This window comes from Microtus ochrogaster, chromosome 10 (genome assembly GCF_000317375.1).
Source record: "Microtus ochrogaster isolate Prairie Vole_2 chromosome 10, MicOch1.0, whole genome shotgun sequence".
Taxonomy (NCBI): domain Eukaryota; kingdom Metazoa; phylum Chordata; class Mammalia; order Rodentia; family Cricetidae; genus Microtus; species Microtus ochrogaster.
In genome coordinates, this window is record NC_022016.1 from 66346306 (window position 1) to 66360690 (window position 14385).

Consider the following 14385-nt stretch of genomic DNA (forward strand, 5'->3'; position numbering starts at 1 on the left):
AATCATAGATGTAAAGGAAAGCACAGGCAGAGACATAGACACATCTGAGAGAGTTAGAGAGTAAACTTGACCAGCAGATTGAGCCAGGCTATGCTGAGGAGAGAGGAGAATAAGGGAGGGGAACCAGGAATAGCAACCAAGAGGCAAAGAGATAAAAAGGGGGGGGGGCTGTAAGTAGCAATGTCTGTGTTCTATAGGGAAGAGCATCTGGGGAAAGGGCAGCCCAGCTCAGTTTCTGGGCTGGAGAAGTGTATGTGTTGGGGGTGTGGGGGAGTGCTAGTCAAGACAAAGCTGTTCTGGGTAGGGACTGAGGGTGCTGGGAGAACCTGGCAGCCAGCACCAGCTTTGATATGTTAATAGGGCACCAGGTTTGAAACCTAACACCCCACCCATACCCATTTATAAATTATGCAGGGAATTAAGGTTGGGAGAGTCAAATACAGACTCAGATTTGCTTGAGTCAAACAGCTAGGATTGCAAACTCCTAACATTGCATGGCACAGGCTACCCTGTTCTCATTTCCTGGTCCCCAGTGCAGCACAGCGCCCCTGAGTGCCAGAGAAAACACACCCAAATCAACATCTCTTTTGTCTCTTTGTGGCCTTGTCCAAGCCAAGTTGCAGGAGCTCATGCCTTAACCTAAACCATCAGATGATGTTTTAGCCGTAAATCCAGCTACACAAAGAATGAAACACGTGGAGACAGACACACACACACACACACACTAGCCAGCATTTCAGTTGACACGCCTGTGTGTCAGTCTGAAGACTAACTTACTTTTCTTTCCCACAGTGTCTCTATTGGGTGTGCTCTTAGCCTCTAGATAAGCATCTTAAAGGCAGGAGTGGGGGATCTAATATCAGGAATTGAACCCTGGAACTGATTTAAAATTCAGCATCACACAGATCTAGGAAAGCTATGTAATAGAGAAGGAAAGACCACCGAAAATATCTGAGAGGCTAGCCTGAGCTCACTTACGCAGGTTCTTCCAGGTTGGGGATGGAGATTGTGTAAGTGCTTGAGACCAAAGCCCAGGGGGCTGCCAGAGGTGTAATTGAGACCTATGTATGATGCTGCTAACTGATTGTATCTTTGACACTTCAGGAAGATCTGTCAGAGGTGGTTGAGCACAACAAGGTGGCAGAGCAACAGATGGCATTGGAGTCACCTGACAGTGTGGTAATTTATGTTTGGGATTTACTCTATTGGGGTAGTGTGTTGTGTGAACTGCATTCCGCAAGAAAAGGAGATGATTATAAAGTCAAATCTGTTCTTACCGGCAGAAGGTTAAGGTGTCTTAAAGCCTGGTGTCAATGCACAATTAATGCCACTGATCACACTCAAGTATGGAGAAGTGTCCTTTCTCCACCATTCTGTTCTGGTAGCCTACCCAGGTATTTAAGACTCGCTTGAGCCTGCAAGATGGATCAGCAGGCAAAGGTGCTCATTGCCAAACCTGATGACCTCATTTGAATCGCTAAGACTCACCTGGTAGAGAGAGAAAACTGACTCCCAAAAGTGGTCCTCTGACCTCCACAGCCAATCCACAGCACACACACAAATATTTTCAAAGACATCCTTTTGCAGTTAAAATTTAAGACTGCCCTATCTTATACAATGCCATAAATAAAATTTTCAGATGGAAGAATTTGCAGTTTGATACAGATATAACTACAATAACTTTAGTGTTCCTCAAATTTTGAATTTTATTTTTCTTTACAAGCTAGAGGTCTGAGGACATCACTGGATGGAAGAGTTAATACCTTGTATGTGCCAAGTCCTAAAGCTTATGAACTGTTTGGTTGGTTACTTAGGGGTTTTTGGGGGGGGGGAGGAGCGGTGGATAGGGCCTTATGTAGCCCAGGTTTGCCTTAAATTCATGTAGCCACGGCTGACTGTGAACTCCTGCCTCCTCCCCTCAAGTCTGAGATGTCTGCCATGAGCCCCACACCCAGCAAGCTATCAGCTTGTGTGTATCAAATGTTCACTGTTTTTAATTTTTTCCTCTTTTTAAAATCCTGGTTTTTATTTCTATGTACTAGTTTATGCTTTAAGAACTATTTTCATTTTTAACTATGAATACTTGAAAGTGTCTGTATATGAGTATGTATACATGCCCTAGTTAGGGTCACTATTGCTGTGATGAAACACTACTAGGGAGGAGAGGGTTTTTCTTGCTTTACTCCCATATCACAGCTCATATACAAGAGTATATAGAAAGTATATACTCTGGGTGGTGCATGCCTTTAACCCCAACACTTGGAAAGCAGAGGCAGGTGGATCTCTGAGTTCAAGACCATCCTGAACTAGTACCAGGATAGCCCGGGCTAACCAAAGAAACCCTTTCTCTCTCTTGAAACATCATCCCCAAAAAAAGAAAGAATTTGATATTCCAAACATTTCCAAATAAAATGCCTTTGAAAATTCTCTAAAATTGTATGCTAAACACCTCAATAAAAACAAATGCATGTAGGCCTGGGGCGTCACTTGGTAGTAGAATACTTAGCTAGCGTGTCTGCGGCTGTGGTGTCATCCCTTGCACCTCAGAAAGAGAGCTTTAGAAATGCTGTGGTGCTCTTCCAGAGAGGACCTGGGTTTGACCCACAGCACCCACGTGGTGGCGCACAGTCGTCCATGAGGCCAGGTCCTGGGAATCTGATGCATAAACGTGGAACAGACTACATGCAGACAAAATACCCATGTGCACAAAGTAATAAAATAACTCAAGAAATAACTACATTCAGCTCATCCAAAAATGTTTGCAGTTCAAAACCCACCTCTGCATTACGATGCCAATAGTGCATTTTGCCGCCAGTACTGCCGATGCTGCGGCACTCTGGACACTCACCGGTTCAGGGTGTGCGGCAGCCATCTCTGTAGTTTGATGGAGTTTTAAACCTCCTCTACCCATTCTTTTCCCTGCTGAAGAACATGCACTGTCCCCTCTGGAAGGCGATGGTGCTTTTCCTGGGACTGCAGAAGAGAACGGCCCATGGAGGTGGGCAGCCAAACTAGCTGGCTCTGGTGGACACGGAATGTTCTGTTTCTGAAGTTTCTGACCCAGAGCTCACCAGTCATGTATGGGGCGGAGGCGGAGGCGGGGGCGGGGCCTTGCTGGAATTAAGTCCTCTTCCACCTTTACAACCACTTCACAACATGCAGCTGTCCCACTAGCAACGTCCAGAATAGGAGGTCAAGTGCCATCTGCAGTCACAAAGCTTATTAGGGGCTGCAAACTTGAAGTATGTTCTTTGATGTTGTGAAGACTGACCATCTTCCAGAAAAACATTGATGAGTATGAGTCTATGTGACTTTGAAGTTTTTAGAGCCCTGAGTTAAGTAGCTATGAGCCGCTGTGCTACCCCCAGTTTTTTTTGTAATAATCCCTCCACATACGCTCTTCTTGTTAGTAATGTGTGAGAGGAAAAGGCGTTTTAAGTAAAGATCCAGTCGGTATTGAAGATGATGGTAATTGGCTACTGAGATTGTTCAGCACGCGAAAGCCCTGTCTGACAAGCTTGTCCACTGACTTCTTTTCCCAGAACCCACGTAAAAAAGCCAGATACAGTATCTAGTACCTACAGCAAGATGGGGGACAGAGACAGATTGTCTAGAGCTGGCAGACCAGCTGGCCTGGAGCACACGGCACAAAAATGGGAGACACTGCCTGATGTGGGTGGAAGCTGAAAACCGACTCCATAAAGTTCTCCACTTATCTCCAGATATTACACTAACAATAATACATAAAAATCAATTTTTTATAAAAACAAAAATAAAAGAACCGTGACCTAGCTGTTATTTCATAAGTACTCTGATTGGAGCATTCTCCGAGAACTGATTACCGGCCAGGTTCTTCCTCTAACTGGCTCTGTGGTGATACTGTCTAATACGGAGGGATGTTCTTGTGATTGAGGTGTTCACTCAGGTAATAGTGTTTTGAAAACTAGAAATCACAATACAAATGGACAGTGGCTAAAATTGTCTTAGTTCTTGCATATTGCATGTGCCTCATGCAGAGGAACAGCCTTCCACAGACAGGATCTTGGAGTATTGCGGCTCTGGAGCAGATGTCTCTAGAGTCCAGAGACAGCCTGGCACTTACTGGAATCCAGCAGACAAATCACATCACCACCTCCCCTTTTTATGTGACTCCTGAGAAGGCATGGAGTGCTTCATTCTTCTTAGTTAGATAATGCTAATATTCATGGGGGTGTTGTCAGCAAAAGCACAAAACTGCAAGTCAATCTAACACTTATATCCTGCTGCCCCTTTTTGATCAAGCCTCCCTATAAGTTTCTTAGGAGCAAAGTTAAATGGGAGACAATACAAAAGTCAGCCTAGTTTTCTCTTGCCACCTCCGAGTGAGCACCCTGTTTTCTGAAAACACATTTTTGAAACTCACCATTATTTTGTTAGCAATAATACAGCAATTTTACAGTGTTCTTATTACTTCTCTCCTTCTTGACATTCATGTAAATTTCCTTCCTTTTGTAGGCTGCCTGCCAGATGAAACAAGCGTATTCAGCTCAAGCCCCCGTCAGTTCCCAAGAGCTCCCACTGGCACCAAGCCCATTGTGTCAGTCCGAAGATGCAGACTTCACAGGCTCTGGTACGACTCATGAACCTTTGGAGAAGACAAATGTCACCATGCTCTGAGAATGAGGCAGGAGGAGGACACTTGGGTCTGTGTCCCTCCTCGACGGCCATACTTTCGAGCTTGAACACCCCACTTCCTGCACTGTTTCTTATTTCTTTACTATCTGTATCCCCTAATATTTACTGAATGTAAACACAGATGAGAAAAGGCCTCCAAAGAAGCATTTGATGAAACTAAAGCCTATAGATTGCCTGCCAATCTCTCCCAGAGACTAAGGTTAAGTCATGGATAATGTCTCCAAAACCATAATGAAGGCTGTTTTTAACACTATGTATTTGATATAAGCCATTGAGGATTTATTTTTCAGTAGAGAAGTTGGTATTCTGAGCCAGGCATGGTGGTGCCTATAATTGCATTTGAGAAACAGAGGTAGGAGGATCAGGAATTTAGGGTCATCCTCAACTACATAGTGAATTCCAGGACAGCCTGGGCTCTAGGAAGTCTAGTCTCAAAAAGAAGAAAATGGAAGGAGGCAAGGATAGAATTCATGTTGTAGCTTGAATTATGATGAAGAGTGAGGGTTGAAAGTAGAACTTCAAAGCAAGTGATCAATATCTCCACTTTGCTTTTATGCAGTATTTATCAGTAAAAAGCCAAGGGGTAGGTGTTTTGGGGAGGCTGCTAGTTCATTTCCCAACCACCCTGACTTGAATTAATCACACAGAAACTGTATTATTTGCAATACTGTTTGGCCACTATCTTAAGCATACTTTTAGCTAGCTATTATATCCTATGCTAACCCATATGCCTTAATATGTGGCTTTGGCTTACTAGGTAAAGTTCCGTCCAGCATCCAGCGTCTCTCCAGCAGGGCTACATGGCTTCTCTGTGACTCCGCCTACTCTATCTATATGTCTCTTTCAGCTGGCTTTATTCTGATAAGCCATTGGCCAAAAGCAGCTTCTTTATTTACTAATGGCAATAAAACATATTCACAGCATACATCACTTCCCACATCAGGCATCACTTCCCACATCAGGCGGGGCTGCTGCTGCTGGAAAAGTGGCTCCAAGGTTAAGTGCCTGCTGCTCTTCCAGAAGACGCCCACAGCAGGCAGCTCCCATCCTCCTGTCACCTGAGATCTGACACTTTCTGGTCTCCATGAGTACCTACACTCATTTGCTCTTTCCATGCACATACATATGATTAAAAATAAATAAAATCCCAGTGCTCAGGCAGGGGGTTCTCTGTGAGTTGGAGCAGCCTGATCTACATAGTTAGCTCCAGGTCAGCCAGAGCTACCTAACAGACCTTGTCTCAAACAAACAAACAAACAAAAAGGTCCACCAATGATGAATGTATAATCCTGTGCTGACCTGCACTCTTTTTCATAAACGTCACTCTGTAGAAAGTTTGGCACATAGGTATATTTGGTTTTACGTCAAGGTAAATTGATGAATATCATCAGCAAACAAACTACAGATGAAATGTAGCCCACCACCTATTTCGCTTCATCCGGGAGCTAGAGATGGTTTTATATTTTAAAGATTAAAAACAATTGAAAGTCAATTTTATGAAAACTTCATGAAATTCGTACTTTAGCTCTCCTTAACACATCATTGAGCATTGCTTATATATTGTCTGAGGCTGCTTGGCTCTTCTGATGCCATGTGATGGCGTTAAACAGCTCCAGCAGAGACAGTCTGGCCTAAAGTGCCCAAACTTGTAACCTGGCCATGGATACAGACCAGGAGGGTCTGGCTAATGTACATCATGTATTTGTATAAGGTAATAGCAATTCATGGCCCTATATTTTAAGTTATCAAACAATATTCATCTCTCATCCACATAAAATAAAAATAAATCTTCTCAGACATGGTGGCCCACACCTCTAATCCGAGCACTGAGAGGCAGAGTCGGGTGTATCTATGGGAATCTGAAGCCAGACTGGGCTCCAGATAGAGTTCCAGGACAGGATATCCAGGGCTATGGAGAGGGACCCTGTCTCAAGACACTAAAAATTAAAAATAGCTCTTATAAAACAACTCAAAAGTGACTTAGGACAATGGTGGAGGAATAAAAATGCCATCTCTAGCATCTTCCTGTCCTCTCTCTACTCCGGGGACTACAGTAGTCATTCAGGTTTCCAGAGCTGCCATGAAGTGTGCCAGTACTGTATGCCATGTTTATGGGAGGTTAGTGGGAAACAACATGAATTATATAAACTGCAAAAGTAGACAGAAAAATCTTTCTAAAATTAAACTTTTTGTTGTTTCTGGGGCTGTATCACTGGATTGCTCATCTTAGCTAGGTCTTTAGATCAGCACGTCCCCTGTGTACAGCAGTGGTGCTGGGTGAGTCCTGGAGCAGGCCGGGCTGGAGGCTGGCACCTCACCCACGCTGTCCTGCTGAGTAACGCTTACCTCATTCACTCTTCAGCAGTGAGCCAGTTTTACTACATAGGAATCTTCAGTTTAGGTGTCTGAGTCTACTTCTGTATGTTTAAACCCAGCTCCCCTGTGTTATCAAGTCATAATTATTGAATCAAGAACTCCCTGGGCTGGAGAGATGGTTCAGTGGTTAAGAGCACTGCCTGCTCTTCCAAAGGTCCTGAGTTCAATTCCCAGCAACCACATGGTGCCTCACAACCATCTGTAATGAGGTCTGGTGACCTCTTCTGGCCTGCAGGCATACACACAAACAGAATATTGTATAATAAATAAATAAATAAATAAATAAATAAATAAATAAATTTTTTTTAAAAAAAGAACTCCCACAGGTCCACTTCCTTTGTTTTGTGCTAAAAATCTTCCTCTTTCTTCTTATATCCCCTCCTCTGGAACAGGATGCAGGGAGGGGGAACCCTGTCTTGCTTTTATAACCCAGGCTGACCTTGAATTCAAGATGACCCTCCTGCCTAAGTCTCAGGAGTACTAAGATAACAGTACATGTAACATGAACGGGGGCCTGCTTGTTGTTGGGGTTTTTGTCCCACCTGGCACCCCACAACTGTTTAGCCCCAAAGAAAATCACACATAGGTCTCCATAAATTATAAGCTGATTGGCCTATTAGCTCTGGCTAACTCTCACATCTTAATTAACCCATTTTTCTGATCTATGTTAGCCATGTGGCTCAGTACCGTTTTCAGTGGGGCAGATCACATCCTGCAGCTTCAGTGGTCTAGGCAGGAGTGGGAGGAATCAACTTCCTCCTTCCCAGAATTCTCCTGTTCTCTTTGTATTATTTCTACTTCCTGTCTGGTTTTCCCGCCTATACTTCCTGCCTGGCCAATCAGCATTTATTTAAAACATGATTGACAGAATACAGACAGTTCTTCCGCACCATAATAGGAGTGTGCCACACACAGCCAAAACCAAACCTTTCTATAAAGAACTGTATGGCCACCATTTGAGCTCACAGGCCGCACAGCCTGTTGCAGCTTTTCATCTCTACCTGTGTGGTACAACAGCATAACTAAGCATAAATGAACTAATGGGTCTGGGTTTCAGTAAAGCTTTATGGACATTGAAATCTTAATTCTTGTAAGTTTTACCTGTCTTAAAATATGATTTTCCACTGAGAGAAACCTTGTCTCGAAAAACAGAGCAAATCTATATAGATAGATTAGATAGATAGATATAGATACAGACATAGATATATAGATATAATTGTCCTCTTTTTGTTGTTTTTTTCCTTTTGAACTTGTATAGACACTGTTGTTATGGGTGTTGTTATAGCCTGCTAATACCTGCTATCACATAGGTAGTTCAGTCTAGCACACATTTGAATCCTGGTCTTCTAGGTTTCTATGCTTTAGACACTACTGGCCAGTAGGTGGCGCTCACTGTTGTCAGCCCCTTTGGATTTGCATCCACCATCATGGTGATCAGACTTGGTAAAGGCAAAGCTGCCGGCAGAGATCACTTCTATAGAGGTCTCTGCAAGTTTTAGTTCTTCACTAGAGTGGGGTTAGTTATACGCAAAGTGCATGTTTGGAAATAGATAATGGGTGTTTTTAAACATCCCTCTTGGCCTAGAAGCTTTTATCTGTTTTAGAAAAATGCATTCTTGAAGAATGACTTAAAAATAATAAACCTTTAGAGGCTGGAGAGGTGGCTCAGCAGTTAAGAGCACTTGCTGCTCTTCCAGAGGACTGAGGATTGGTTCCCAGTGTCCACATGGCAGCTCACAACCATCTGTAACCCCAGTTCCAGGGAACTACCCTAGTGCACATATGCAGGCACTCACAACACTAAAAACTATGAAAAATAACACACCTTTAACTAAATAAATAAACCTTCATACAATATTGTAAGTCTTTTAACAAGAGTTTTTTATGGCATTAGGAGTAACTTTTCATATTTTTATTATAACACAAATGTATGCATACATGTGTATATCCATATATATATCTATGTGTGTGTATATATAGATATAGATATAGATATATATGGGTTGAATAATCTTGACCAAGATGCTTGGAACTAGAAATATTACAGATTTTGGAACATTTTCATATACATAATGAGATAGATTGGGAATAGGATCCAAATTTGAATGTACAATCCATTTGTTTTATATGAAGGCTGTTTGGATGTGTCCATATTTTTACTTTCTCCTATCACATGAAGTCATGTGTTGAATTTTCCATTGATAGTATCATGTCATTGATCAAAAATTTCAGATATCTGTGTTAGGGGTGCTCAGCCTGTGACATTCTTATAAACCCCAGTCTTCCGTCATAATAGCTCTTACACTCATTGCAGTATGCTTTGGTGGACCTAAATATTCAGTCATCTTAAGTTTTTTAATGCTGGTTTTCATGGTGGGTTTTGAGTTTTTTAATTTAAAAAAAATTGATAAGTTGACAGATTGAGGAGTTAATGCCTTGTCCTGTGGGTGAGGCGAGCGGTGACCCAGCTTTTCCCTTCATAATGCCTCATGCGAAGGGAATGACGTGAAGCATACACCGTATGCTCTAGTGGGTGCAAGACGAGCTGCATCTCCTACTGCTAATCATTGTGTTTTTCACTTTCCAGATAACTTCCAGGCTCCTCTCTCAGTGGACCCTGCAACATGTCCCATTGTCCCTGGCCAGGAAATGATCATAGAAATATCCAAGGGGCGCTCAGGGCTTGGTCTCAGCATCGTAGGAGGAAGAGACACGCCTTTGGTAAGTGTCTAGAAGTAAACTTGTCTACTGTCACAGAGTTAGTTCTGAAGCTCATTATGGCCCGGGATACTTACATTGGAGGCTTAACAAAATATAAGTACTCATTCTCTAAAACATAAGGGAACTCAGGAGCTGCAGGACCTACACTGGTTCTCCTGCGTCTAGCTTGTAGGCCTCGCGTCTCTGCATCTACCATCCTGTCCTAGAGGATCTTGGCCTGCAGCTGACTCTCCAGTGAACTACCCAGCCCAGAAGTAAATGGACCGTGCTCTGAGCCTGAAGTTATCGACCAACGGACTTTTAACTCCTTATGCTTCATCAAAATATTGTGATTGAGGACACTTTATGTCCTAACCTTCCCTCTGCCTCTGCAGACAGAAATTGCTGCATGTCACATCCTACTTATGTGTGATGTCCCTTGGATGGAACTGAGGATGCAGAGTTGCCCAGGCCCCACAGGCAGTTGTGCTGCCTGCCTCTCACACAGACTTTGGCTTCCATACAGCTCTAAACTCCTGTATTTCTCTTCGTCTAGCATGGGATACTGTGTCTATCCAGCTTTTATCACTAGGGAAGGATTGCCCTTTCCTTACAGCCTTTCTTCTATGTGACTAAGTCATATCATTAAACAGTGTTATATTCATATACTATTTTAGTAATCTTTACTCCTGGGCTGTAGTAATGCTCAGATCTCATAAACAGCCAGAAATGGTTTATAACTGTGATCCTTGCCATACTAAAGCCATTGGGGTAGTATTGAGAAGCTATACCCTGACATGGGTATTAGCTCCCTCCTAAGGGCTCTTTTCTCCCGTTTCCCCAAAGAGATGCCTTAAATACTGTAAGAAGTGAATTTGTGTATATATAAAGCTACATTTAAACAAAACAGGGCAATTACATTTTAGCACATATTTATACTGAATTTTTTTATGATAAAAATTTTAATGTTCAGGGGACTGGAGAGATGACTCAGTGGTTAAGAGCATGGGCTGTCCTTCTAGAGGATCCAGTTCAATTCCTAGTACCACATAGAGTCTCAAGGCTGTCTATAACTCCAGTTCCACGGGATCCAATACCTGGGCATTGCACCTACATGGTGCACATATATATATATAAAATGACAAATTTAACCATCTGATCTCTTTGTCATAAATAAATCTCTTCTTATGACTTAGCCCTAGATAGAACTAGATTTCCCAGAAGACTCAGAAGAATGGAGTCAGCTCAGCTGAGCAGCCATGAGTTGCTCTCTCCCCACTGTTGGTATCAATACAGTTGTGCTCTGTGTGGGACCCAGCCTCCCCTTTCGAGGCCTTGCTGAGCATCTTGCTCTGCTTCTCTTGCCACTTCAAGAATGCAAAGATAAAAGTTCCTCAGGAGCATCTTGAGGTTCCTGAGAGTTCTGCCACTGTTCTTGAAAGATAAGTGTCACTTAAAATGAGAGATGGGACACAGCTTTTATTTCCTAACCTCATCAAAAGCCTCAAATTAGAATCACAGAAAATATATAGGACTGTCTTTTTATTTTTATTTTTTTTTTTTGCAACCAAAAAGAGGATAGAAGTGGAAAGTACTTGAACAACGCTCCCCCAAATTTTCACATGAAGCATGAAAACTAGCGCATGGATCCCTTTATCCATCCAGCCGGACGTTTGCAAACAAAGATGGGAGGGAGACTGTAAAAAAAGAAATTTCAGGAAATGAACTGGGTATGAGCAAAACCTCTGCTGTTTGGATTTGCTTCAGCCTTGGTGCAGGGAAGGACCTCTCCTATTCCCTCCCCACCCCTCCTAATCAGAATCCCATGTCCTTTTTGTTATGTGGCCAGCAGATCTGGCCATCTGTAGAGTTAGTCTCTTGACACCTCATCAGTCCTCTGCCAGGACAGATGGCTTCTGGGATCACAGAGGGAGCTTGCATGTTCTGTCCTGTGTATTTGCATCCAGTCACCTGCACCAGCCTTTGAAAGTACTGAGCTAATGACAAGGGTGAACCCTTCAGAAGATTTACAAACACACCTGGTCCTGTCCTTGGAGACAGCCTTCTGCCTCTGTTCTCGTCTGTGACGCCTCTGCCAGGCTGGCATCTGGAGAGCACGGTCTTCTGTGATAGGTTGCATATGTTTGCTCAGTTCTTCTTGCTTTGACCTGGGCTGTAAAATTGAGTGACATTACCCTGCCTTCATTAACTCTATCTTTTAGTGTTTGCGGTCTACTTATGGTAGGAAATCAACCAATGAAAAATCATAAGTCTTCCAATGTTTAGAGGGTAGGGAAAAGGGATGCTGTAGAAAGCTTTTTCTGAGTTTAACTATTATAGACTAATTGTTATATGAAATGTGGAAGCCAGGAATCCAGATAAAGCACATTGTGCAGCCAAGCTGTGGTTTATTAATTCACATTGTATTTCCTTCCATTGATATGTGTATAATTCCATCTTTTTTCCTGTCTTCCCTTGTTCTTGCTGGTCTTGGTGAAGTGTTGCTTTGCCTCACAAAATACCACACTGCTCTTCGATGACATCTAATCTGCAAGTAAAAACCGAAAGAGTGCTTACCCTGCTGAAAACTAGTGCTAGCCCCTCCTAGACCTGCCAAAGACCTTCTCAAAATGCCTGTCTCCTGATTGGGAGGGGGTTTTTGGTGGTGTTTTCTTTTGTTTTGTTTTGGTTTGGTTTGATTTTTCAAGACAGGTTTCTTTGTGTAACAGCCCTGGCTTTCCTGGAATTAACTCTTGTAGACCAGGCTGGCCTTGAACTCACAGAGATTCACCTGCCTCTGCCTCCTGAGTGCTGGGATTAAAGGCATGATCAGAGTTTTACACCCACATTCTTGAAGAAACAAAATATAGAAACCTAGAGTATTTGAGGTTATTTTATTGCCAGATGTGGGGTGTTACAGAGGAAAAGAAAACTCAGGAGTAGGTCTTTATCCTGGGCCACTGGCAGGCCCTTTTCTAGACACTGTTGCTAGCAACCACAGTGTAGACTCTCACTGCGCCCTTATGGCAGCAGAGCTGAGCACAGTGCTGATTCTTGGGGGAAGAATCTCAGGACATTACCTGAGAGGCACTGTGCCAGTGTTAATGCCAAGCGTATACTTAGGGGTATGTGCCTTAGCTAAGATTGCCAAGTGCCCTTAGTTGTTAGAGTAAATCCTCTGCTTACGAGATAACCCAGTCAGTAAGCTGCTTACTGTGAGAGCATGAAGACCCGGGTGTGATGCTCAACATGGTATGGCGACACATGTTTGTAACTCCAGAGCTGGGGAGGCAAAGACAGGCAAATTCCTGGGGTCTGGCCTAGCCTAATCAGCAAGTCCTGGGCCCATCGAGAAACCTTGTCTGAAATAACAAAGTGTACGAGGTTGCTCTTTGGTGTACACACATGCACATGCACGCACACATGAACACACAAAACCCAAGTAGATCCCTAGTTCTCTTTATCTCTTACCTCTATATGTTTCCTATACCATGAAATGTGACTTTGTTTCTAGATGAATTTTTTTGTTTTGTTTTTTTTGGTATCAAGCTTCTAAAACTGCTGTAGTCACTCTTGTTGTATAATTCACATGCATCCTCACAACACCCTGTGCTAGAAGTCGTATTGGTTGTAGAATCTTCAGATGAGAGGGAGATGTGTTAGGGAATTTCTCCAAAGACATACCATGGTGGTGGGAACAGGTAGTATTTGGACAGATGGTCTGGCTTTAAAGTCCACTCTTTGGGTCTCTCTCTGCTAGCTGCTCTACCACTGTGTGCCATCTGTAGAAGGGACTTATTCTATCTACCAAACTCTACGTGATATTTTTACATGTGTATCTAGAAGCTTTAAACAGGGCCCTTTAAAGAGGCCCGTACCAGGCTCCTGTGCCTTTCTGAACACTAGCCCGCTGGCCTCACTCAATTTCTCTAGTGAGTGCTGTTCCTACCTGGTGCCAAGCCTTGTGACCCCATTGGCTCTATGAGGAGTCTCTGTAATGGGTTTTATTCTTAGAGTCCCTGATTACTTCTGGGCACAACTACAGCAGTATTGAAATCATCTCATTGAAGTGTGAACTGCAAGGTTGGGAAAGAGGCCAGAGGGACAGTTTTGACTTCTTTGAAACTTTAGGATTAACTTCTTGTTGGTAAAGAATGGGAATGACCCAGTGCCTGTGTCCTGAGAGTGAATCTCCTCTCATACAAAATTAGGTGTTTTCCATGGGCTCAGTGACAGGCGGGTGTCACATTATTATTAAGGACCAACAAGTGACCTGCCAGCATCCAGTGAGTGTGTTGTCCCTAGAGAACTCTTGGGAAAGGCTACACTCAACCTCTGCATAAGTATAACCACTCAGCTTCTTGCTTTATAGCAGAGGGTACACATTTACACTTCTGGCTCTCATCTTCAAGAGGATAGTGTGAGAAAACGTCATAGCCCACGTTTGACATCTCACAATGTGCTCTTGACATTTAAAGTCTTAGGAGTTTGATGGAGGAAGGTCATTGGTTGATTTAATAAAGAAGCTGCTTGACCTGATAGGTTAGAACATAAGTGGGAGGAGCAGAATGCTGGGCGGAAGAGGAAGTGAGGTCAGAGACTCGACAGCTCTCCTCTCGGGGGCAGATGCCTCAG

The 14385-nt window shown here is 43.1% G+C and overlaps 1 protein-coding gene across 3 annotated transcripts in view; it reads left to right on the forward strand.

Annotated features, from left to right (window-relative positions):
* Positions 1–14385, forward strand: part of Patj (PATJ, crumbs cell polarity complex component) — a 317960-nt gene that overhangs the window by 246191 nt on the left and 57384 nt on the right. For all 3 annotated transcript variants that reach the window (XM_013348556.2, XM_026782090.1, XM_026782089.1), the window contains 3 exons: positions 1105–1179; positions 4495–4609; positions 9638–9771. In XM_013348556.2, coding sequence (XP_013204010.1) covers positions 1105–1179; positions 4495–4609; positions 9638–9771 — 324 coding nt within the window. The remainder of the gene's footprint in view (positions 1–1104; positions 1180–4494; positions 4610–9637; positions 9772–14385) is intronic.